At 43.5% G+C, this 27,230-nt stretch overlaps 1 protein-coding gene across 1 annotated transcript; it reads left to right on the top strand.

Annotated features, from left to right (window-relative positions):
• Nucleotides 1–8,945: 8,945 nt before the first annotated feature.
• Nucleotides 8,946–24,397, top strand: mylipa (myosin regulatory light chain interacting protein a). The gene is made up of 7 exons (XM_076105868.1): nt 8,946–9,148; nt 10,324–10,514; nt 19,214–19,399; nt 20,298–20,495; nt 20,666–20,830; nt 21,631–22,048; nt 22,676–24,397. The coding sequence occupies exons 1-7, from the start codon at nt 9,062–9,064 to the stop codon at nt 22,868–22,870; spliced, it is 1,440 nt and encodes a 479-aa protein (XP_075961983.1). The 5' UTR covers nt 8,946–9,061; the 3' UTR covers nt 22,871–24,397.
• The last annotated feature ends 2,833 nt before the right edge of the window (nt 24,398–27,230 follow it).

Genomic DNA, 27,230 nt, shown 5'->3' on the forward strand with positions numbered 1-27,230 from the left:
TTCCAAGTACTAAATGGAAAGCAGAAAAATACCCACTGCACCACTGTCAGCCGTACCTGTGTGTGCTCTACACTACTTGCATCGTGTCACAGGAGAATGTGTGTGTGTGTGTGTGTGTGTGTGTGTGTGTGTGTGTGTGTGTGTGTGCAGGTGACAACAGGCGGGAATATTAAAGAGTCTCATGATAGTAATCTGTCAGTTAACCAACCATGTGCTATAGCAAAAGGCCACCTTGGTATTCCAAGCACATGCATGCAGCAGACTATGAACCCACAAGGACGAACACATCTCATAAGAATCCCAAACAGCCACCACAGTACTTCTGGCCATCTGCAAAGCCTGTTGGTGAGAGTGTGCGCGTGTGTGTGTGTGTGTCCAGGGCTGACTAATCTTGGCCGTCATCACAAATGGCCCACTGGAATCATCCATCACATTCTTTGTCCTCCACAGACACACACCACACACACAAAAACACACACACACACACACCATCGACTCCCAACTCCAATTCATCATCCTGAGTCAAGCGATCAACTTGCAAAGTGTCCCCTTTGCCCCTCTGTGCTACCGTGGTATCATTTTACTTCAGCAAGCTCACACCTGAGGCCGAGTCCCATCTGCCTGCTACCACACGCACGCATGCATGCACGCACACACACACGAGAAGATACATCTATAGTAAATAAAGTAAGGAAAGTGAGCTGGGATGAAGGGATTAACCTCCCTTTACTGACACAAATTTTACATATAACCCTGGTTAAAAATGTGTACATAGGTAGAGAAGTAGAGAATTTTCTGCAGACTACGTGCCTAAGTAAATCCAAACAAACCAATCTGCAGAACACACACATGCATGGGATACCTTGGCTTATACTACACAAGTGAAAAAAATGCATATATAGGCTACGTCTTTATATGTGTGTGTGTGTGTGTGTGTGGTTTCCCCAATTCAAAAATGTGTCAAATATCCAGCATACATCCTCCCGATAAGCACCAAGTTCATTTCTTTTGTTTACTTCTTGCATGCTGTTAACATTGTGGATATGAACCTTGTAAAGGCACTTGGAAGGAAATAGTTTTAATGATTGGCAATACTTGTACTTTTGCTGGGAATTGAACTTGGGACATATTTGCAGTGAGCAAAGAATCAAAATACTGTAACCGATCTGATTTATCTGAAGTCTGCCAAGAGGGACAGAAACCTTCAGTTCTAATACATTCCTAAGATTTCCGCAGAGGGCCAGACCAATATTTACAAAATGTAAGTATGTAAGACTTCTTTTCCTGCCTATCTTAGGGCTTCTGTCATTAGATAATCTAAAATAGGGTATGAGGTGTGGAAAATGCATTTGAAAAGCAGTCGTGGGCTTACATTTGGGGGTAGAGTGATATGGCTTTTTTTTTTTTAAAGCATAAAATCTAATAGAATATGACTAAAAGGCCAAGTAGATAAAGCAATTACAGTCTGGCGAGCCTCCTAAGACACATTTGTCCTTTGACGACTGGAACATGTGTCCTCTGCTGGGATTTGCAGCCCATCACCACGTTACATAACTATATTTGGGGACGGTTCCTTTCAGCACACTATGACTGAGAGGATGAACCGGGAAAGAGGAACATGCCGTTCCATGCTATGTCCCTCTCTTAATGACAAATGAGGAACACCTCCCTCTTTCCCTCTTGCAGTCTTGACGATTGCCAGAGTATGATGGTGTCATTACAATCTTGTGAGTGCTTCCTGTCAGAGGAGGTCAGGCTGTTGATAGTTTCTGGAACAGCCAGCCAAAGACAAAGTCATGAAAGACTTTATGTTCAGAAGTAAAACTGGTAAGAAACAGTCGGTGAGGACTGACAAAGGAAAAGATTTGACGCGGTAAAAGCTCCTCTCTGCTAGGTGATGGGGTTATAAAGATTATTAGGTACAAATCGACAGTATATCTTGTTTTTGCGCATCGATTTCATTTGTTTCATACTTCAGTGTCACAACATGTCCCAATAACTAACAAAATATATCTTTACTTTTAATGTGAAGCAAAACCCCCAAAAATGTTATGTTATCCTATATTTGCTATAAGTGATTACGAAGGATGTAAAATACACACATCGATTTAACTTTGACTTTTGCAACCGAAATATAATTTCATTAACTTTTTCATCTAGGGTGCTGTCCAACACAATTTCTTAAACCAAGAACATTCGATTATTTTAAGTTGTTAAATGTTTAGGAGCTTGGCCCGCTTGTTGGAGTTTCATAACAAAACTCAAACTAGGCTCGAAGCCAAGAGTTTCTTCCTACGTTTTTGGAATGCAGATTTTCAGCAGCTGCATTTCTCCACAGTGGTTGATAAAGTATCACCTAAAATGTATATATAATTTAAAGTAAATTACCTAGTGACAATGAATCCTGCACAACTTTAAATAAATTTGCATATATCGCATGCATAAATGCCTAAAGTATATAAACTCATTTTAAGAAGCAATATCTCTAGTTGCTATTTATTCCTCATTTCCATACTCTATAATGACTCAGAGATGAGGAGTCACACACATTCAGTATTTAATCATAATTTACCCAAGAGGAATTGAGTAATCATTGAATACTCACTACAAGACTGTGTCATCGTCTGTGGTACATGTATCATTCGCTTAATGAGGCAGTCATTAGGGACAATGGGTTGCCAGTTCCGTGGCTTTAGGGATGAAACTCCTGGCTCACAGCAGATGAGACTAATTTCATTCCTTTTTCTCATCCTTTTTTACAAATGCACACATTGCCTTAGCAGACACTTCTTCACTCTCTCCTCCTGTTTTTTTTCATCTTCTGGATGTTAATACGGGCCAGATATACAGTTTGAATTTGTGCATACAAAAAGCATGCATACACCACTCACCACACATTTCTAAGAAAAAACCCCCAAAAAAACAATCTAAACAATATTGTTTATCCCCTCCCGTCTCCCTCCATTCTCGCCTTCCTACTTCCCCGGCGCTCCTCATTACAGTGATGAGGGTTACAGCTATAGACACTCTGACGAGTGCTCCTGTTTGGAAAGGCACCAATAAGAAATAGCACTAGCCGTGTAAAATCATAATTTTGCAGCCACACATATCTTATTGCATGTAATGGCTTCAAACGATTGACTGTCGGTTCTGGAAAAATATCAAAGCAGAAATTGATAAAATCATAGAAGTGGATGTCCCCTTAGATCCATTGATATTTCTGCTGGGGTCTATACCGGAAGATTTAGGGAACACCGATCTGAGGTATATTCTGCGTATACTTATACTAACGGTGAACTGGAAGGATGCAAAACCACCAACCGTAACTCAGAGACTGAAACATGGTCGTATAATGGAAAAAATGACTGCAAATTTACAAATGACAGTAGACACATTTATAGGAAGGTGGACCTGTGTTACATTATACCTAGATGCTTGAACAACTGAGATGGGTTGTTGTAACAAAATTGAGATGTACTATGAGGACTACCATTGCTAAGCCAACTTGTAACTAATCCTGCCTTGATATGAATGTCAAACTTCAATATCTGTATCTATTTATTTAACTTGATTTCCACTTATTTATTTAATTTTGGTTTACTTTAGTTATGTATTTATTTTATTTGATATATTTACTGCACATATTTAAATTTACTCCCTCCCTCCCCCTTTACTAAATACTCCTTTTGAGTGCATGTGTAAAAGTATATGTATGTGGGAAGGTATATATACAGTATATATATTGGTATGCAGTGCGCGTATGTATGGATGTATAGGTAGATACATATATGATACAGTATGATACAGTATATGTATTTGTCGGTGTAGATGTGCATGTACATGTGGGTATGTAGACGTTCGCATATATACTCGCTAAACTATTGATACTAATATTAGTTTTATTTTTTATTTGTACTTATTTTATTTTATTTTTAAGTTATGTGTCATGTTTTCGGAGGTCGTATGTCAAGGACTGTTCTGTTGTGTTGAAAATGCAAAAATAAAAAGATTTAAAAAAATAAAAAGATTGACTGTCAGAGCTCGAGTAAATTACTACTATTATATTTTATATAATATATATATTATATTTCCATTTCTTTTGTCTCAAAATATGGAAATGACAGGCTGTTAGAATAGAGCTTTAATAAAAAATAAAAACACATACTCATAATCCTCCTCAGCTGAGAGACTGTTGAAACACTTTGGAAATGTAGTTACTCTGACACACATCAACACATTTAAATAATTCCAATCATGTTCTTACTCACACAACCCCCAAGGCATTAAGCATGCTGTCTGAGACTTTTAAAACAATAATCACCAAATGAATAAATAAAAAAAAGTCTGTGGGATCTGCTGGCACACACTGACCATGACATTTTAAATTTGTGTTTGGACTGTAATCTGTATCGAATTTCTTTGGTAAGTGTATGAAAACACATTGCTTTTCTGTTATTGTTCCAATTAATGCACAATGAATCCTAATTTGGTGTAAAATACAAACATGTCCATGAAATTGATCCAAGCACGCAAACAAACTATGAGAAACAAAAACAATGGCCGAAATGTTCCTCACATACATTTTTATTGTGGGAAATTTGAGGATGATCTGTTAATATCTGCTACTATAAACATCCCACCTGTATTTATTATAATATAAATTCTCGTTAAAAAAGTAAAACCCATCTCACAAAAAGTCTTTTATTCGTAAACACGTGACATATTAAATCTCCCTCGCCCCCAAACGCATGGAGCCAGCCATGTATAAAATGTTCCGTGAAGGACCCAGAAAGGCGGAAAAATAAACATTAACACCAACTGCGCTGCGTTTCTGAAAATAGCATTTCTAATTAGTTAGCTACAGTCACGGCATTTGTATCAGCACAGTTTGCATCAGCACACAGCAGTGTACGCGGCCATCATGCCAAACCAATCTTACTGATTATTCATTGAAATCTGGGCCACTTCTCATTAGCAGTCACATAAACTGAGATTAGAAGATTATAATAACCAAAGTACTGATGGGTTGCAATAACCAATCTAACTTGATGGGTTGAATAATATAAAGATGACCCCCAGCAAGGCAACCAAACGTCTAACTTAATAGGTCAACCCGTCGTTATTTTGGCTTCTAGAGAGCCAGACTCCCTCTGCCAGTTCCTTTGTTCTCTCTGACAGCTTCCACTCTGCGCGGTAGCGTGAATCATCTCTCTCAGTGCCTGAATCTACCAGCTCAATGCTCAGGAACATTTCTTTCTCCAAGATCAATGACGCTAACACAGAGTCTGTAGCTTGTCTGGCTCTCGGCAGTCTGGGGGAGGAACGAGAAACCCCGCGACAAGGGGGCGGACCACTTTTGACCCCTCTGCTTCGTACTTCCTCTTCCTTGTGTTTCACCAATGTCACTGCTCTGTCATCTGAGGTCGACGTACTTGAAGAGCTCTCATTGGTTGAGTCGGAGCTGACAGAAGACCGCGTGTCCTCTGATTGGTCGAGGTCCACTTGGTAGGCTAATTTCCTGTTACTTTGCCTGTTGATGGACAGACAAGGAGGCCACCGAATGGACAGACATCTCGTCATGGCCAGCCATAATTCCTGAGGCCTGAAAACACCTGACCTCGGAGGTTGATTTGAGTCACAAAAAGCATCCCGTTTCTCCAACCGCATGCATTCTGCTGCTAATTCTGCCTCCACCAGCTCTGTTACTCCGTCGGAGTTCTTTGGCGACAGTCCTTCTTCTCTGCCCTCTTTCTTTGGCTGTAGCTGATGATCTTCTCCGAAGCTGAAGGAGCTGCTGAACCTCTGGCTCCTCTTCATCGCACTTCCTGCCTCCACATCGGAACCGGACGACGAGTCTTCATCTGGTGAGCATCCACGTGGTGACGACTGATCTTTATGATCCGTTGACTGGGGCTGTTCACTCACTTCTGACTCACAGGAGCTGCTCGTCCGCTGGCCTTTCCTCATAATTGGGCAAACGGGTCCTTCCTTTTTTGGCCTAATATGTCAGCTGCCTTTCGCTGCTTAAATTGAAAAAGGAATGTAATCAAGGCTACCACAACAACAACAACAACAACAGCGGCAGCAGCAGCTCTGCTAGCATGGCACTTTCTGACATAATCTCTGCTTCAAGAGGCACAGCTTTGGCTATGGAGAGGGTCAGTGATGACGCTGCGGTGTCATGTGCTCACATGCACACACACACGCACACACACACACAGAAACCCCTGCATGGCTATGTGTTCACGCTCTAGTCGAGTGAGCAGTGACTTGCCTCAGAGGGATGTGATGCCACATTGCATGATGTCATACCTAGCCGCGAACCAGGAGTCAGCTATGGTCTGTTTTCGGGCGAGAGCCCAGATGGTGAAAAAGATGCCCTACCCCCAAAATTGACCTAGATGTGCAAAAGGGAAGTCTTGATAAATAAACGTTGATTTTTTTCCCCCCTTTTCATCTTACTCTAGTTGGTATCCACTTCCAAATAATAATAGTAAATAACAGTTCTTATTATAATAAATGATAATAATAATAGAGAAGGTGGACTCTGTGTTCACACCATGATGATTGGTGCTCAAACATAGTCAAAGTTGATGGGCAATGTTTTCCTGATGGCGAATGTTGTATGTTAAGATGTCTGCCATATTATCTGCCCAGAGAATTGTTTTTGACGCTGCCGTTTACATTCCTTATGATGCAAATTCAAAAAAAGCACTACAGGAATGCACCACTCTTGAAGTTTTGTTTGTCGTGTTTTTCTCGTGTTGCGAATGGGCTACAACTGCATTTCGTTGTGCATCCCTGTGTTGCATAATGACAATTAATAATCCTTGAATCCTAGAATCTTTTTATTGTCCACATTTTTTTATTTTATCTTTTTGTCTGAAAGTGTAATGACGCACCAAGGTAGATGTGTCCCTAAGTTTGTAAGATCTGGATGCGAGTATCAGCAGTGTTTCTATAATCTGTTAGTGTACACAAACAGAGATATCAATATAGAGTATATACTAAATATAGCAACCACTAAAATTGTTATTCACAACAGATGTTTTACAGATAACAATTCATGTATAAAATGCATTTATCTATTAGCTTTTGCATGCATGTCTGTTGTATTTTGGAGGGCTGCGGAACGGAGATCACAGTCACCTACAGTTTCACCAGCTGTGTTTGTGTAGCTGAAGGTGCTCTCTGTGTAGTAGTAGTAGTAGTAGTAGTAGGGTGCATCAGTATGTGTGTCTGTTTCTTTCTCAGTAAGTACCTCATGTCACAACGTCGACAGTGGATGTAAGGTCACTCGCAATCTTCCTCGCTTTTCCATTTATGGTTATAGGACGGCTGTTCAGGCTGCACGTCCCACTGTTCGTTCATACACCTTCTTGCATCACCTCGGGGCAAAAGGACACCAGCCACAGCAGACTCCAGACCGGCTGACCTTATCGCACACAGGAAGACACACGTTACAGCTGATAAGTCTGGTCCGTCAATTTCTGTGTGGGGGGGGGGGGGGGGCACATATCTTTGAGATAGAGAGTGAGTCACTGGAAAGATTATAAATCAGTAGCAGATATCAGAACACCTTCACAGCTACACCTGTTACTGTTTGGTTACATCTCACATACTAACATTAGGGGTGATCAACAATATCAGATGCAAACCACTGATGAAAACATTTGCCATGTATTCTCTCCTCCATGGACCAATCAAAGCTGCTTAGACTCTCACACTTAAATAGCAATTAAGAGGCTAATACATTTGAACAAGCCAACCTATCACATATAAAAACAAGACTGCCTTTCAGCATGATCAGCACTTTTTCTTTGAAGCGATTGTGTTCGGGAGCTCCTTCTGGGTCCTCTTGTATCTGAGTCACTGATGCTACGTCAGAAATGTAGTGGTGGGAGAGCACACAAAATATGGAGGCACGCTGCATCTCCCCTAAAATGTCCCCTGGCAGACAGACACGGGGCTTGGCTGAACACCATGCCTCCCTGGTGTATGGACCAGAGTGTGACTGCAGTTTTCTGCAGTGTCTCCTGGCCGAGGCTGTCTCCAACAGTAGAAAATCACAACGCTTTGTTCATGAATAATATATCATAAAAGAGTGGGTGTTGTGTATGAGAGGAGGCTGAACAAACATTTATCTATTGAATAGCTCTCTATAACACCACTAGACGCCAAGACAGGAACCAAAAACAAAGCAGTATTTCAGATCAGAGGTTGGACGAACGTGGCGAGAGGCCAAACAGCTTTCACCACAATCTTATTTATGATTGCATTACTCTTCACATCAGTATCTCTCAGACCTTTACTCGTCACCTTGATAAAGTGGCTTCAATTAAAAAGTGTACACTGTCATTTTAGCAAAGGTGTCATCTATTGAAGGACGCAACACGGTGTTACACAAGCAGGAATACTGTGGAAAAGGTGGAACTGCATTGGAAACACAACGCCTGTTATGAATACCTTTCCATGAACAATTCATCACAGCTTTGGACTGCAGCTGCAGACCAGCGAGGCGGGCTATCTTTTTTTCCCCCGTTATCACAGCTATTTCTGGACTCCCATACAAGGCTTCCCATACATTATTCACACTAACCGAGGTGGGAACCCGTATACAAGCCATTTAAATCACCTCATGGCATGCTGAAGTTCGCTAAAATGCCTAATTCATTAGAAGCAGGTGAGTTGAAAAGCCACTTTACCTACAAGCAACAGGCGAGCCGGATGAGGGCGCAGTGGACTTCCTCACACTTCCAGGCACGGGGGAGGCGAGCTCGAGCCAGAGCAGCGTGCGGATGTAACGCGACTTCTGATTGGTTCGACTCCTGCAGCGAGGATGTCAAACGCGCCACGGTTGGACCGCTGTAAGTAGGCGGAGCCGTGCATGGCATTTTCATTGATATAGCCTACAGCTGGTGGCTACAGATTCGCCACAAGGACTGGAAGGGCTATGAAAGTGACGACGGTTTGATGTAGGAGGGGGTGTTTACAGAAGGCTCGAGAAGTGTTTTTTTTTATTATTTAAAAAGAGTGGCACACCAAAGATTTCACAGCCAAAATGCTCTGCCACGTTACTCGGCCGGATTCTGTGGTGATGGAAGTGGAAGTTGATGCGAAGGCAAACGGTGAAGACTGTCTGAATAAGGTAGGCTGTGCTGGAATAAACATCACGTTTGGTCATCATCATCATACCTTTTTGTTTTTTTGTAAGCACCGTGTCACGACCAGGCAGTGCAGCAGTGCTCTAATTATCTCTCGAAACTTTAGATTTGACATTTTCCCCAAACTTCAGCTCGATCGCTTATTAGTGACTCCTGGTAAATAAGAGTGCGGAATTGAAGCCAGCTTAGGCATAAACAGGAATACTTGAATAGGACGCAATCGCTGCTTGACTTGATATCCGCTGTGTAACGTTACTTATTCTGTTAACAAAACTAGCGATGCATCTGCTTTGGTGTTGCACACAAGGGACTGCGGAAACCAAATGTTCTTCTGCGCGCAACGTGCAGGGAAGAAAAAAACACACATCTGTTCGTAACAATGAAACCTTAAAATGTCGATATATGATCGAAACGTATGACTTGATATAACTGTATGAAAGTTTTGATACATCGGCGTTAAACCGGTCGCCTCTACCTGCATGTCCTTCGTTGGTCGGAGGCGTGTGGCTTTGTCGGGGTTACTTGAGTTCATTCTTCTGCAACCACTCGACGTTCTCGCTCCACTCAAACCGAAACTTCAGTCTGAACTCGGTTGTTCAGATATTTAACTCGTTTCCCTCCGAAGTGGACGCTACTTCAAATGCATGGCATGTCCCTAACTTGTGGGTATGAATGAGTTTGATCTCAGCCTCCGGGCCCCCCGGCAGACGTTCATCAGCAGTTCTGTAATAACCCCGTGGCCGCTGCCGCGCTGAGGGGGCGTGGGATTGTGGGTTTGATGAGCCCCTTTACCCTGGGAGAGCCCTATCGCGAGCTTCAGCATATTGATGGGTTTTATCTGTGTAGTAGTAGTAATGGGGTAGCATAAATCCGAGTGGAGAAAGTGATAAAAGCAGCCTTATTTTTCTTTCCTCTTAAATCTTGTGAACCTTTATTGATTCCTGTCGGGGGGGGGGGGGGGGGATTCTGTTGATTCTTGCCACTCTCCACTGGCAGACCAGAGCCAATATGGAGTCTTGTCTTGTTCAAGGACCCGTCTACAGTCCTGCTGTGAAAAATGATGTCCCATTATGCTCTTTCCCTCCCAATTACTGAATCCTATTTGAATTTCTTTGTTGAAAAGCCACCTTTGTGACCCTCATCTTTCATCTCTTTCCAGGTTTGCAGAAAGTTGGGCATAATTGAGGCGGACTACTTTGGGCTGCAGTTCACAGGCAGCAAAGGGGAGAACCTGTGGCTGAATCTGAGGAACCGCATCTGCCAGCAGATGGATAACGTGTCGCCCTGTCGACTGAGGCTGCGGGTCAAGTTCTTCGTGGAGCCTCATCTCATTCTGCAGGAACAGACGAGGTACGTTTACCAACTCGCGTGCTTGCACAGACACTGTGTGCAAATTTGCCTCTTGAAACTCACCATGTTTGTCTATATGGGTATATAAATAGATAATTAATCACGTCCTTTGTCGCCAAGCACCTGCAAATTAGCTCATCGCCTCCTCTGAAAGAGCTCAGTAAGAATTAGATCTGGTCTGGTTTTTGTTAACAAATACTTTCATGACTGATTGACATGCAATGATGAGCTCATGGTGGAAATAAGTCACCGTTGGTGAAAATCCCGGCTCATAATCTGATCACTTTGTTTACAATACACTAGAACGCCCTCTAGTAACCTCTTCTCCGGGCCCTTCCGGGGTTACTAAAGGTCGTTTTGGTGGAGCGCCAGGCAGGAAATGTGATCCAGCCGCCCCGGGGCTCTGTGTCGCTCTGTGCCGGCCCCGAGGGACCCTCTGAGCGACAGCCAGGACCTCTGTCACTGCCCCCATTCAACTCGAAAAAAAACTTTTGTTTTGCTTCTTTTTTGTTTTTGTTTCAATTGTTTGTTGCCATTTTTGTCTGAACAAAAGCATGCTGCTATATTTGGTTGTTTTTTTTGCAGATGCTGTTTGGAAACTGTGTGTTGGTTGTTTTCCTCCATTGGTTTTGTTTTCATAGAAACAGATTGAAGCTGGTTTTCATAGTGATACTTGTAATAGTTTTTGAAAGCTACATATTTTCCTTTTAGACACATAATAGCCACGCGAAAAGCTGCCATAGCAGATAACGCATTGGTTCAGAGCAAAGCAAACATTATTCAGAGCAAAGTAACACGCCTTGTCAAGTCTAGATTCTGACTCTGTATTCCCCAGTTTCGTTTTAAGTTATAAATAGCAGTCACAGTCCTCAGAACCTGTCCAAAAACTTGTTCTACACACAGTGTCTGGTGTGATACCGTGGATGTTACATTCACCTCAGGCAGTGCCACGGGTGTTTTCATACTGCAGAGCTGGAACCATGATCTGGAGGGAGGGCAGACAGTTTGGTCTCTTTTTAAACTCCGCCACGCTGCGCTCGCCCTCTCTCTCTCCCTCTAACGCAGCATGCCGCGAGAACTGTTAATTGAACTGACATGTATCTGCCTTGGCCAGGATTTGCTCGGCATTCCAGTACGCTCTCAGTTGCTCCCCAGTTCACCCACTGCCCCATCTTCAGCTGTTTTCCCACTCCCGTTTACCTCCATTCACTGCACTCTTATCAAATACAAATGTATCAACTTTATTCTCTTGCTGTCTGATATAAACTGTCCCATTTCGCATGTCCTCCCTGTTCATCCCGCTCACCTGACCCACACTTTGCCTCATATTTGGCAACCCTTTGAAACAAAAAGTGAAAGGCGGCGGGGGGGGGGGGGGGAGAGAGTGAGCTTGAAAGACACTTGGCTGCCTGCGCTCTGACCTCCACTAGATTAGCAGGGGTTATCAACAGATGGCTTGCGTCGGGTGAGGGTTATGGGCTTGTAAACAAACAAAAAAAAAAGGTGAGCTTAAGATGTGAGATGGCAGGCAAGGATATGTGGGGTTGTTTAATTTTGGCGCAGCCTTCATGCCATCCATCTGCTCATGTGATATCATTTAAGTGGTGCTTAAGCTAACACTGGCATCAATTTTAGAGATGAGGGCACGGTGTTGACGGTGGCGGTGCACAGCGGTGGCATTTTGGGGGAGCAACATAGGTCTGGGAAACCGCTACGCCCCATTTATAAAAGGGTCATAAAATTATACATTGCATTTCTGTGACTTATTCATTTTCTAAACTTGCATTTAAAATGTCTACCTCGGCCTGCAGGGAATATGTTCATAATGTGAGTAAATTAGCGCGTTGAGAAGCAGGTGGGCTCCCGTTTCACTCACTTCTTGTGCTGTCACCTTTGACCTACTTTAGGCTACCAATGTCCCCACTCAACTTGTCCCGACTGCAGGCAAGCAGGCACTCGTCGTCGTAGCAAACGCATTGTACATTTCTGTTACAACGTGCCAATAGAAATATGTCCCATTCTTGTCTACAGAAATGTCAGTGTGCCCAACACCACGTTTGTTTCAGAAGCTGTAACCCACCATGAGACTGTGGACACACCCACTTTATAACCACACAGCATGCTTCATTAGTTCCCCAAGTGCATGTGAGCTGGAGTAAATATTCTCAGCAGCTTATGGACAAAGCGAAAGGGACTGTACGGTGCCACGACTCTCAGTTGAGCTGAGGGGTGGGCGTCTTTTTCAACGCCCTTCTTTTAGGCCTTATTACATAACCTGCACGGGACTGACTGCACACAGAGCTGCTTATATAACTCTGTACTCTGCTGCGGTGTAAAAAGCCTAGCAGGTCACTTGCACGATCTTGCTCACATGCAGCTGACTATTTGGATACTTTTGTGTCACTTAATTGTTCCTCTTTTTGTGGGGCCCACCTGTGCTAAAAGTGTACTGTGCAGAATCAAACTCGCATTTTAAACCAATTTCCTAAAATCTGTAATAGCTATATATAACCTTTTTTAGGTACTACTACTGCGCAGCGCCAAAGTGCAGGTACATCTATTTGAGTTGCACGGCTTAAGCTTTGTTCATACTCGCACGTGGCGTTGTCCTCCACAGAGGGAGCGTGAGTTGCGAGCATGCACAAAGGCATTTATGCTTATTGTGTTCTTTGTTGCAGCATTCTCCGACATGCCAGAGGGCGTACAAACAAAACGTCTAGTTTGAAGATGCTAGAAGATAACAAGTGCGCAAAACGCCATAAGCCGCCCTCCATCACGCCAATGAGGGATCTCGTATTATTGTAAACAATTTGATTTGCGGTGACGTAACTTTTCTGCTGCACGCACCTCACATTTTATAAAGCTGGTGTTTCCCTGCTTGCTTTGCCATTGAGACACTTTTTGTAAATGTGTAAAATTGGCCATTAGCTTCTATTTTGGGCAGTTGATCAAAGACAGAAAACTGGGCCATACAAACCTTCCAGTGGTTTGAGATGGAGTTGCACTGAAACATTATTTTTGGCGTAATCATTTTTATTCTATGCCAGTGGAAAACAAAAGCGGTTCTCTGAAATATATTTGCTCAGAAACAACAGGTTCGCCTTTATCTGTGTTTCCATGATGCATCAACAGAAGCAAACGCCACTTTTCATTGGTTAAGGGACCACTGGCCCAAGGGCCTCAACAACAGCCTGTGTTATCTGCATCATTAAACACCACTGCTCGTGGGGTGTTTCTGGTTTAAACATGTGAATGTTTTCCCTTCATTAGCCCTCGTATTTAGCATTCTGATCAGGCAAACGTTGGATGTCCTGAAAGGGCACAGCTATTAGTACAGGCTTTATCAGAGGTGCTGATTGTTAATCTGTTTACCTCCTCGGGTGTTAAGTTTATCTTTAACTTAAAATAAAACTAAAAATATCTCGTCTTTAAATCCAACTTTAAGGACACTGCTAAACTGCTGTCATTGCGCTCACCTGTGTTCCTCCCTTCTTACATAATCCCAGGCAGTTCACAGACATTCTGGTCACAGGCACAGGAGACTTCTGCAGAGGTGAATGCCCGTGTTAACCTTGCGACAGCCGATCGATCTGTGCAGGGTGTTTCCCTGCCTTTCCCCCAGTGCACGGTGGCATAGGTTCCAACCCTATGTGGCGTTTGTATCACGGATCAACTGAGAAACGATTTTACAATAAAAGGCATGACTTTGCATAGATGTACCAACATTTACACTAAGCGTCATTGGTAAATCGCAGAAGCCCTGCAATTCTTGTGCAGCCGGACTTAATATTCTGCATGATTCAGCTTTGTTTTACAACAATAAATTGCAGTTTTATCATACGTTAGTTCACCCATAAATTATCTCTCTACTCTGCATTTTCAACTGAATGCTCTGCCAAAAACAATTTGAGGTAATTTATTCAGGTCACACAGAAGTTGCAATGTTTAGCTCACTGTGGGAGGCTACGGAGACGATCAAGCCGAAGATCACACAAGATGCCTGTGGGCCTTCAAGTGTTCAAAAGCACCCCCCAAATTATTTATCAGCACGCTCCATCGTCGGTAGCTCTTAGCTCTGCGAGTTTATTTCCTCTGTTTGTTGTGCACTCGAGTAACCTAGCCCTGATTTGTCTCGTTTGAAGTCATAACATTAGCCCGTATCCAAGAACGACAGAATTGTTTTATTTCTTTGGTGCCTGAACTTACAGGATTGATGCTGAGCTGTAATCAGTGTTTCACCATCCAGTACAGAGCACCCGCCTGTAACACAAGGCATTTAGCATACAAACAGCTTCTTTGTTTTATTGCTTCTCAACTCGGCACAGAGCGAAGGCCTGTGTGTTTTTACATCTAGTGCATGACATTTTATTGTTTGGCAACTTTCTGGTTATAACTTGGATAAGCCTTTCAGTCTGACTTTCCATTCAACCCACTCCTTTGGGGAAAAGAGCAGGGTTTACTATAGTTCATTGACCGCTAGTAACCTCACAGCGCACAGCTCCTGGCAGTGTGTCGTTTGACTAGCTTACAAACCGCATTGTTGAGAGCCCAGCCGATGAGATCCGAAACTCTGCTGGTGATTGGCTGGATGAGGTGCAGTCTCTAGGCAGAGGTGTTAGGTTTCAGTTTGTGGGGACGTTTTGTTCTGCTTGTGAAGTGAGGCGGCTGACATTCTGCCGACTGGCAGAATAGACCCTGGGTTGGGGCAGAAAACATTAAAATGAGACGATGGTTTTATAGATGGGGCTGAACACACTAGAGAGGGTTTAGTTGACTTGGTAATGAGTGTCCGGTGACTTGACCAAGTACGTCTGTTCCTCCCCATTCTCTGGCACCGGAGGACATGTAAAGTCTCGCAAATATTTCTCAAATTCTTGTATAAAAAGTTAAACGGCTAACACTGCATTTTGGGATATTTTGGTGTTCTAACTTTGAATGGTTCAAAGACGGGGCAGAAAGAAATCTGCTTAAAAAAAAATTAGACATCTCACCCCCATCTCCTTAGCTCAGCTCTGTAGCCAGTGACCTATTTTCAAATCTTCTGTTTCAGGGTTGTGGCCTGCTTTAATTGAATTACTCCAGCCAGGCAGTAGTGTTCAAACATTCGTGCAGCACCCAACAGAGCCTCTCCCTCCCCCACAATAGCATTTTGAATACTTCTCCGATATGCTGTTGGCATTCACAGGGGTCTGAACACTGAAGAGAGCCTCTTAAGACTTTGATTATGCGTTATCGCCCATGAATTACGGAGCAATGAGATCTACACACTGTAATACACTAAAAGTAGGCCAGGAAACTCTCAGCGCACACTACCTGTCATTCCGTCTCTGCCCGGTGCGTTAGCGAGGTCTAAAGAAGGCGGCGGTGCTGTGCTGATGACTGCAGTGTCCACGGATGACCCGATCATGATGCACGTGCAAATGTGTCTGAATAGTAATGTGTGTTAGTCACTGACATGGTGACTCAAACCGGGCTGAAGCACACAGAGGAGAGGCCGAGCTGCTTTGAAACGGCCGATGCAGCATGGCATCCTCACGTCCCAACAAGAGACGGATTCCTGTGATTCCGTCTGGCCAAGTCACGCTCAAGGCAGTCACGGTGATTTACACGGTCGTTTGGTTGAGCAATTATCCGTTCTGTCTCTTGTCTTCTTCCCTTGTTTACGGTAACCCTGAAGGGGTTTGTACAGATAACAGTCTTATTTTCAGTCGGTCTCAAATGTCGTGCCCACTGAGGACACGTTTGAAAAAGTGATTTTTTTTTTTGAGTTCCAACCAATCGGCCTCAAACACCACGTGAGACGATGGATTTATGGACTGTTGGACGGCCCTTGACGGGTGCTGAGGCAGCACTACACCGCCTGAGCAGACTGATGAAGGGAAGTCCTTCTGAGAAGCCATCTACTTACTGTGGGGTAATCCGTACAAAACGTGTCCCGTCGTTGTGATCATGACAGGAGTTATGCAGTGAGTCCCCCCCCCCCCCCCCCGCTGCACAAAGCTGGTATTTAGAGCAGATACAGTAGCAGTATAGCTTCACAGGAGCCTCGGTGGGATAAATTGTTACCGTCTGCTTGTGAAGCAGCTGTGTGTTCTGGATTTCGGTCATGTTTTTGTGGCGTTTGGCAGAGTGCATATCATTCAGCCTTGGGGAAGTGGTGCAGGAGCTGCTATCGTCTAAACTGTAGTTCACCTCTGCTGCAGGGCCTGTTAACCTGTTCTACTGTACGCCTTGTAGTCGTTTGCTTCTAAACGCACACCTGTTTACACATGCGGGCACCCACAACACACTGAGAATGTAGGAGTTAAATGTCTTGCTCAGCAGCTGGTCGGTTTAGTGAAGCTGAGGTTCAAACCATCCATATTCTGTCAGTCACACAACACCAAACCAACAGGCCGAGACTTGTCCTGAAGGAAGCTTTCCCCCATATTAAATGACTAGCTGAGCAGCACAGTGACTGATATCAACCTCTTGTCAATCCCCGCCTGAACTATAGTAACCTCCGCGGCTTGCCCTGTAGTAACCTTTTGTCGGCGCCCTGAAGTAAACTCCGGCCGGCCCTATTGTTTGCATCAGACAGGTAGCTAACTAGCAGCGCTACATCACATGACGCCTGCTGCGCCTGACACAATAGAGAGCAGTGTTTGTGCGTGTGTGTGTGTTTGTGCGTTGGAGGGAATGGGATGTTTAACACCATATCAAAGCCATGTTTGTTATGCCTGAGGCTAGTCAGCTACGGGGGCTTCGTTGTTATGGTCTGGCGTTATCAGGCGTGGTGTAGAGCGACTCCGTTTCTGTGCCTCACAGCTGCTTGCGCTCCTGTTGTTACTCCTTGGAAGCGCCGTGAATGTGCGTTGGCTGAGGTGTGCCTCTGTTGTTGCACGTTGAAGCCGATGCAATACACAAGTGAGCCTATTCTGCCAGCCAGTTGTGCGCTGCTCCCTCAAGAGGCTGGTTTTTAGTCCCATAAGAGGCCGGAGGAAACGTCACGTCCTGCTTATTCCGCATCCCATGTGGATCCCACGAGACTGCTCGGGAAGGTGCATCTTCTAAATAAACAAAACAGGTTTATATAAACTTAATAAAAGGGGGGATTGAGCGCTACCTCCCCCCCCTCTGCTCAGTGTCCCTCTAAACCCTCTAAAATATCCTCAAGTCACGGTGTGACCTGATTTGCAAAAATGAAAAATGTCTCTCTTTGCATCATGCTTCAAAGAGAACTGTAGCCCGAGGGAGGATTTTTTTTTTTTTTTTTTTTTTTTTTTTTTTTTTTTTTCTGGGGGGGGGCGGAAATAAGCAGTTTCTGGAGCAGTCTGCTTTTAGTCTACTACATCAGGATGCGGTGGGTAAAACAAAACCACCCTTTTTTTTGACAGATTAAACTGTTCTACTGCTAGAACCTTTCTCAGCACAGGAAGCCATACTTTCATTTCTGTCATCGTCAAGTTCTACTAGGGCTTTCAACCAATTCGAATATATATATATTTGAATAGTCAAGAAATGAATTGGCATATGAAAAATATTTGATTGTAAAAACAAACGGCACTACCACGACTTTCTTCCTCGCGTTCACTGAATGCCGGAGTCGCATAACATCTCTTTCATTAATTGAAAAGGAAATGTTAGGATAGGTCAACAACATGGGCTCGTGACGAGCTGTCAAACTGGTTTGTGGTCACAGAAGTAGGCGACTGGAAGTAGGCCCTTTGCTTGTACAATCTTCTTAAGGCCACTGTGTCGTAGGTAATCTCAAGGATCAGTTTAGGTTACTCTAGTTCAACGCTCTTCGTGATGCACGGATTGAGTCGGTCAGGGTGTTACTCCTTTTGACGTTTTGTCTCCCGCTGCGAGAAGGAAAGAATTCCTCACATCTTCTGGTCAAAACAATGGAAAGGACCAGCCGTGCCTTATTTATTTTTTTGAGGATTTAGCTGTTTACGTTGACCACACCAGAACTCCGTGTTCTCATTTAATCATTCAGCCCCAACAATAACAACTGTGTTTTTGACTTCCATTAATGTTTGAACTATTTTCTCAACTGTCTCATCATAAAACACGCCTCCTTTCAAACGAAAGAAATCCCCCAAGTCGGGCAAAACAAGACCAGCGGAGGCTTGTCTTTAAATGGGCATGCTTGGACCACATTTTGACACCAAGCCACACAGACAGGATGAAGGCCATTGGAATTCACGTTGAGTCCCATTATTGCATTCGACGGTCATCCTGCTCACGCTTTGGCAAAGGCGATCTAGTACAAGCACAATTGCCCACTGAGTCACCAGGTTAAAAGTCCAAGTACTTCCTCTACTGGAGAAAACCACTCGCAACTTCTCTCCACTTCCACGAGCCTCAAGTGAATTCACTATTAAAGGAAGTTCTAATAGTGTGTTGTGAGGAAGAGAAGTTTGTCACAGTTGCTTTTCCTTCTGCTTCACACACATTCAAACAACTGCTGTCCGTGGTGACATTCTAGCCCCGTAATGACCACCTGCTCTGGCCCGTGTGTGCACACCAGACGTCCCGACTCCTCAACGATAACGCATGCAAGTCGGTTGAACAGTGAAAGTGGGCGGTGTTTATGATCGGGTACACCGTGGTACAGATGACGATTTGTCTTCTCTCTGGATAAACTTATAGTGAAGAGTCTGTCATCACATTAATTAATTTCCCATTTGCTCTGTTTGCTTCCTGTCCGCCAGACACGTCTTCTTCATGCACGTAAAGGAGGACCTCCACAACGGTCACCTACGTATGGGCTCGGAACAAGCGGAAGAGCTGAGCGCACTCCTGGCACAGGCCGAGTTTGGCGACTACAACCAAAACACAGCCAAGTACTGGTACACAGAGCTGTGTGGAGAGGAGCCCAGCACTGCAACCATCAACAGGTACAACTCTCTCAAAGCAACCCAAATTGGTCATAATAATAAGTTAACAAGAAGAGGGAAACAAAGTTTCCCTAGTGCAAGGATTTGGAGTCCGAGAACATGGATCCCATTGCATTGTGCAAAAGCCGCACCACTCTTTCGACAGAAGTGCCTGTTTAGGAATAAATGCAGTGTCTCCGTTCTGTGGTTGTAGCCTTTGGAGTGCGCACTGGAACCATTTGTTCCTCACATGCAGAGTCTAAATGTATACATCATTAAGACCCATGTGCTGGACCGGCTCCAATAAATTATTTTATCCTATTGCTGTATCAAACCAGCAGGCACCGCTGTTCACCGCTACACCTGCACTCACCTCCAGCATGTATGCAGGTGCATCAATTACCCAAATATTTCTGTCTGAACATTTCATAGAATACTTAAAAAAAATAAAAAATAAAATAAAATAAAAAAAATACTTAAAAGATGTTTCAGATTTTTAGAAATACTCAAAGTACAAAAAGCAACTTTGTTGCATGAACAAGAGTAAATACAATATCCCATGGCCACCAGGCATTTTCCACCACAGTGGAAATCAGCAGATCTCACTGTCTAAAAGAAGTAATCAGCTTTGCTCCCCAAGCATTGATCTCACAAGTATAGTTGTCTTAAAAGAACCAGTTTAGCATCAGTGCTTTCTGCCTGATGACATGTTCAACTTTGACAGCTAAAAACACACTCTGTAGTGTTGCATTTATCCTGCTTATACAATACACTTGTCACAGTGGGTGTTTCTGATAAAAGATTATGTGTATGACAAACCTTGTGTCAGAAAATTGTCATTTCCAATATGAGCTTTAGAGCTAAATAAACATAAATGTTTTTCTTTTCTTCCCCCCCTCTCCCCCCAACCCGTCTGCAGTATCGTATCCAGACACAAGGCTCTGGAGGGTTTGAGCCAGGGCTCAGTGGAGTATCAGGCCCTGCAGCTGGTCTCCTCTCTGGATCATTACGGCGTGGAGTGGCACTGGGCTCGCGATGCAAATGGTCAACGGTTGGCCATAGGAGTCGGCCCTGAGGGTATCGCCATTTGCAAGGAGGACTTCAGTTTAGTCAACAGGTATGCTCCACTCGGACATCTGCAAATAGCGATCTAGTGATGGCATGTTTCATGTTGCAGTAGGTGTCGAGGATGCAAATTTTTGTGATTGTTTTTGTTTTTAGGAACTACATGTCTGATGTAAGAACATTCAACATTTAACAGTCTCTTCTCTGTTTGCCTCTTCTCAGAATAAGCTATCCAATCATCCAGATTGCCACCCAGTCGGGGAAGAGCGTGTACTTGACAGTTACCAAGGACACGAGTGACAGCGTGGTGCTTTTGTTCAAGCTGATCAGTAACCGGGCAGCCAGTGGTCTGTACCGAGCCATTACAGAGACCCACGCCTTCTACAGGTGAGAGCTGAAGACATAAAGTCAACAGTATGCTGTTAGTCATTCACAAGTCTGACCTGCTTTAGAACAGTCTCTCTATTCACTGAAGCACGCTTTAGTGTTCCAGAGCAGTTACTTGTTCGCTGGCCTTCGCTAACGACTGGTAGATTATAAAAGAGGTGGGGAAACAAACATCTAACATGTGTGAAACATTTGTTCTGCTCTACTTGGCATGCGGCGCTTCCTAATTCTCCCACATTTGTACACATTGTTGCTTTTTAACGGTATAAATACAGGCGCAGTGGGTAAAACATGCAATTGACCTGAATGAGTGTGGATGGAAACGTAGATTGCACACCACAATCTTGTTGGTAGAGGTGCCATTTTTCCTTGCCATAGTGTGTGTGTGTGTCTGAAATTTGCAGGGACAATTCAAATGGCTGAGCTATGAAATAGTTGTCAGTCAGTCACAATAGCACAAAGGTACAAAAGACAGCCCTGCCCTTTTGTTTCGGGGATGGGTTTTAGCTCAGAGTCTGCAGATTTTTTTTTTTTTGGCGGGCATGTCTTCGCCCTGCCTGCTCAGAAACTAGTGTTTATCTCACAGTGGTGAATGTGGCATCGGTACAGGATGAATTAGGTGTTGCCTAAATAAACAGTGCAAGGGTGATACTGGATAAACAGACGTGCCCTCCACAACTGTGAAGAGGTTGTAAGGCAGATGCATAGTGCAGATTAGTTTGGAATTGGCAGTTTGTCTGGTCGAATGCTTTGATTTTTCTGACCGTAGCAATCGTGTCTCGTCTTATTTTGATTTCCAGGTGTGACACAGTTACTAATGCGGTGATGATGCAGTACAGCCGAGACTTTAAGGGCCACCTAGCTTCCCTCTTCCTCAACGAAAACATCAACCTGGGCAAGAAGTATGTGTTCGACATCCGACGCACCTCCAAGGAGGTCTACGACCACGCCCGCCGCTCGCTCTACAACTCCGGTGTCGTGGACCTGGGGTCCGGCAGCGACGGACGCTCCTCTCCTTCACGCTCCCCGAGCCGGGACGACCAGCCGGACGACGGGATGGACTGCGGCAGCTGCCAGCAGAGCCGAGCCCTGCAGGAGCGGCTGCAGAAGCTCAGAGAGGCCCTGTTGTGCATGCTTTGCTGCGAGGAGGAGATAGATGCCGCGTTCTGCCCCTGCGGACACATGGTGTGTTGCCAGACCTGTGCAAATCAGCTGCAGGTGAGTCTCTTCTTCACACCCAGCTAATTGACGCATGAGTCGGTAGGAACTCAAGAAGGCGAGAAGTAAAGTTCCGCTGCTTTCAGCATGATTGTGAAACCCATTTTCCAATTATAGCTATCCATTACACCTTTTTCATGATTGAGCTGGCCTTGCCTGTTGCTGTCTATTTGTCACGGTGTCGTTGGGTCTTGAATAACAGACGGATGACCTGAGATGACCTGCCTACTTAGTTGCCTTGATGGCAGTCAACATTACTCTTCACAGCTCATTTGATGAGAGAGCAAGTTTCTGTGCCACTGAGCAGTTGCGGTTACACATTCTCTTAGCGTGCACCGTTTTGCTGGCTTTGACACCTCCTTGGTTTTAAGTCGCGTGTTTACTGGCAACGTATGCTTTGACCCACTTTATCATACATTACAAGACTGGTACAAATGTTAACTTGGTGTAACGTGGCTGTGAAATGAATGTTTGAGGAGATATCCTAAGCATGCCAAAATATATTGCCATTGGGTTCACAACTTGAATGCGTTAGTTGAACCACTTTGGCTCAAAGCCTAAATTAGCTCAATATTGGAGAATAAACGAATTCAAACTCTAAACACTTTTTCTTTCCTCTACCCTCAGATGTGTCCCGTGTGTCGGTCGGAGGTGGAGCACGTGCAGCACGTCTATCTGCCCACCTGCACCAGCCTGCTGAACCTGACGCTGACTGACAACCACCAACACCGCAGCAGCATCCCCGCGCCCATTCACAGAGAAATGGCCTCTCCTCACAGCTGCTCTACAACAGAGTACGACCACAAGATCTACCATGCATAGAGACGACTTCACCGGACACTCATCTTAGAAGGAACATTTATCGTCCGTTTGTGTTTCCTGCCTGGACTCCTTGAACTACCAAACATAGAGAAACTCCTGAGCATATTCAAAGATCGACACACTCAAACCCCTCCCTCAATAAGTGTGTGTGTGTTTTAATGTTATTTACCATCGTCCCTTTGGACGTCAGTTTGTCTGAGTGATTGTTAGTATTGTTGCTATTGCTTTGCATGTCATTCTGTCCAGATCTTGTTTGTTTTATACAGCCCCTGCCACAAGATTTAGTTTTTAGTTTAGGCTCTCGTTGTCTTTAAATTATTGCATCAGTTGACCTGATACAGAATAGACACATTTGTTTTTGTTTTTGAATTTGTGTGTCAGGCTCCTGGCCCCAGAAACCTGAACCATATGATGACTCTTGTGTTTTAGAATAGCTAAACACTGTACATAATGGAGTTTTTTTTTATATATATTTTTAATGCTTCCTGACATTTTAAAGCTTACGTTTTTGATTTGAGAGCTGAGTTTTATTGTGTAAGAGAGTGAAATGCTTTTTTTTTCTTTATTAAGAAATATTATTTCATTTCTTGTTTGTCATGTTCCATGTTGTCCACGCCAATAAGGGGGTATTTAGAGGCTAAGCAGCGCTGCTCTGGGTATAGCATTGCATACTAATAAGATACACTAGGCACTAAGACCACCATGGTCCCATTCTTGTGGTCTCTCAGTTCAATGGGGTTCTTGAAGGTTTTTTTTTTTTTTTTTTTTTTTTGAGCCCACCAGAACTGAGCTTGAACATGAATGCAGCATCTTGCTGACACTCACACAGCCTCCTTCACATTGGAACAGGTATTGTTGATTAACTGCCACTTGTCCAAAACAACAAGCCTGATTTCATAGACTGATGCACCTTTTATCTCAATGCCAACAAAGTAAAAAAATGATGAGCACAAAATGCTCTTCTACTAGATGCAGTGCCACAACGTTATAAACAAAGACAAATCGGAATGTGTCCAACAGCAGCTGCTTCCTCTGAAAACCTCCGCTGTAGATTTCTCCTCTGGGGTGTACTAGTGAGTTGATCGTTTTTAAAGGGTACAAGGAGATCTGTCTGTGCAATACTTGCTTGCTTTTTTGAAAAGCTTTTCATTTTCAAGTTTTATTTAATTTCAAAGACTATATTTAAGTAAAAAAACGACTGTCACTTTACCAAGGAAGTTTTCCACGTGTCTGTAGGGGGTTTTGCCTTAATGTAGCATCAACACCGTGTATATTATAGACTTTCCACAAACTTTTTCTGGTAAGAAAAGGAAAACTTTTATTTCTTTTAATGCTGACTCGATTAAGCTCAGTCACTGCAGGGGAAGGACTTTTATTTTTCACATTTTACAAGTAGTGATTTGTTTCTGTTTTCTGAAGCAAAAGCCACTATTCTCTGTAAAACAAATAACTCTGAATTAAATCCTTTTTTATATATTCTGTTTTTAACAAAAGAGAAAGTATTAATAAAGTTATTTTTTAAAAAGACTTGATTTCGGGGACATTTTTTGTTGTACGTTATCTGAAAGCAATTGTACTCGACACCCTAGTACTTGGAAATAGGAACCAACTAGGCCGGTGGTTCCCAACCCGACGGCTGGGGAAGTCATTTTTCTTACTTTCTTTAAATATTTGACTTTGTCTTGTAAAATTTCATTAAGACTCGGAAGTCTTTCAACTACTACTGCACAAGGCTAGCTATCCCCCTCAAGACACTTGCACATTCATATCAGTTCCAATATACTGGCAGATAGTAACACCTGGAAATTTCCTCAAATCAAACTGTTGACATCTTCAGCAAAGTTTCCAAGATAAACCATCAAACCTGCCAAATCTGGCCCGAGAGGTTTCAGATGACACATGGTGAGAAGAGAGCGCAAAAGTGGAGCGAACGCCTGCTGTGACTTGAGTCCTCACTTCTCTAGCAAACCAGGTGAATCGTACTCTGAAAGGTCAACGTGTCATTTGTTATCGTCAGACTAGGAAAGGGAGCTGATGGTACAAAGAGACTGTATGTTGATGAGAAATGACAAGATCCACTGGACTAAAGCGTTTAGCGCAGCAGCCATTGATTAGTCAGACTCCACCCATCTCTCTTTTCATGACACTCTGGATGAGAATGCTTCTCTCTTTCTCTCCCCATCTCTTTTTATTTGCTCTCATACAGCACTGCCATTAAACACACTTCAAGGACACTGATGACAGCAGGGATGGAGAGACTTATGGAGTAGAGTGCCGTGATTTGTAGTCATGCAGAACTCCTGTACTATTGCAGGTTGGAAAACAACACAAGTAGCATCACATAGAATATCACCTGGCTTAAAAGGTAAACTTGGACCTTAAAATACAAGGATGTGAAAGGAAAAACGTGTAACTGTGACGAGCTATAAACTGAGAACGGTGACACTTGTTTGTCTGTTGCGATAGGAATCAACAGCTTTCTTGCTCATACCATCTGCATCCCTGACCCTGAGATTCACATGCATGCCCATTTAGCTACAAACAGGGCCGGACTCTACTGATGCTTTGCCCTCACCCAGTCACATGTAGCTGAAGCACAAACAGGGAAAGTATTGCTTGTGGTATTATGATATACTGTACCATGGAAACACTGCAGATATGTTAAGCGCTTCGGAATGTGAAAACCTGAGAACATTTTCTGTTGTCATACTAATCCGAAATGTATCTGTAGTACCACACAAAACTGCATTAATCTCTTGTTGAGAAATGGCCAACAAAATATGGATTTATGCAGTGGGCGGTGACATGTAGAGCCAATGTCAGAGAGAAATAGATGGAGAAGGCTTAGAGGATTCATTGAAGGCTGTGGATTTTGGATTTGCCTAATCTGTTGCATATTTATGTTTTATTGGAATCTTGTTTCAATAAAATGCCCCTGGTATTTGGGGCATGTACAGCCCTTTCAATCATTCAAACAATAACATTTTTCAAAAAACGTGTGTGTATCTTAGACAGATTCTAACATATCTTTAAATGCTCTGCCAAAAACATTTTCACAAACAATTATTTCTATTGTATCAGGTTTTATTGGCTTTCTTTTGCAAATGTCCCTTTCCAGTGTGGGTGTAGCCAAGAGCAATAGTCAATAAAACCTGATGGAGGCTTGGTTTGTGACCCACTTTGATGTCTGACTATACTATACTGGGAGCAACTGTACATTTTGTTAATGCTGGATGTAAAACTACTGATCAGGTTGTGCTCTGTGCGAATACAAAAGATGGGAAACAGCATAATTAAAGACAAAGGGAGGCGTTTCAGGTGGGATATGATTTGTAGCTGGAAGGGGAATCTAGTGATGCCAGCACTAGCTGCCATTTTCTATTAATAAATCCCATGTTTATGCAACCCAAACATATTCTTATGTCAATGATCCATATCATACTTAACAATTTGCACCGTTGGCTCCTTGTGTTTATTGGCCTGTACAGAACATTTCCTTTACTTCACTGTTAAACCCAGGCAGAGATGTTTCCCCCCGGCCTGCACCGTCGCATTCAGTGTGAAATTACTTCACAGCCGCATGTCAAATGCGAAACGGAAACACACATGCCACAACCCAATGACAAAGAATGAGAGTTCAACTTGGGACTCAACGTGCCTCACTTTTATTTCAACAAATTCAGACAGAGCTGACTGATGTGAAGTATGTGATGACAGAGGCTCTCAGGCTTGTGCCTCGACCAACTACGACTGCATGGTGGTTAAGGTTAGGAACTTGTTTATGACTTAAGAAACGTACTTTAGAAATAGGTTAAGCATGCAGTTAAATAACAAGATAATGTTATACTTCTGGGGCACAAAGGAGAGGAGCATGTGGAAAGTAATCAAGTCTGCTCCATTCCTCTGCATATCAAACCGTGCCTCTGAAGCCATGCTGTCTTGTTAACCCTTAATGGAAGTTGACCTACTTCTCTGGAGTTAGAACTTGTTATTATTTGTACACCTGCGCCTGTGTGAGTGTAAGTCCACGCAGAAGCCAGGGCCTGCTGAGAGAGAGGAAGTGCTTCACGTTTAGCTCGATGTCGTCTCGTCTGCATTAAAATTGTAGTTCATCACTTTAAACCTTCTCAACACAAAGCAGCGAATATTCCCTGATGGAGAAGATTCTTCTTCATCCTCGTTACTTGAGCCACGCAGGTAGAAAACAAATAGAATTGTTTAGTTCTTGCCATTTCAACTCATGCCAGGAAAAGAACATCAAAGATTCTCAACAACTTCACCCACTCACTGCCATGTGGTTTTCACATCTGCTCGGCCCAATGACACACAGCCAAGGGAAACGCAGCTCCTCTGAATGTGT

The sequence above is a fragment of the Anarhichas minor genome, unplaced genomic scaffold, assembly GCF_050575085.1.
Source record: "Anarhichas minor isolate MPS153535 unplaced genomic scaffold, ASM5057508v1 ptg000033l, whole genome shotgun sequence".
Taxonomy (NCBI): domain Eukaryota; kingdom Metazoa; phylum Chordata; class Actinopteri; order Perciformes; family Anarhichadidae; genus Anarhichas; species Anarhichas minor.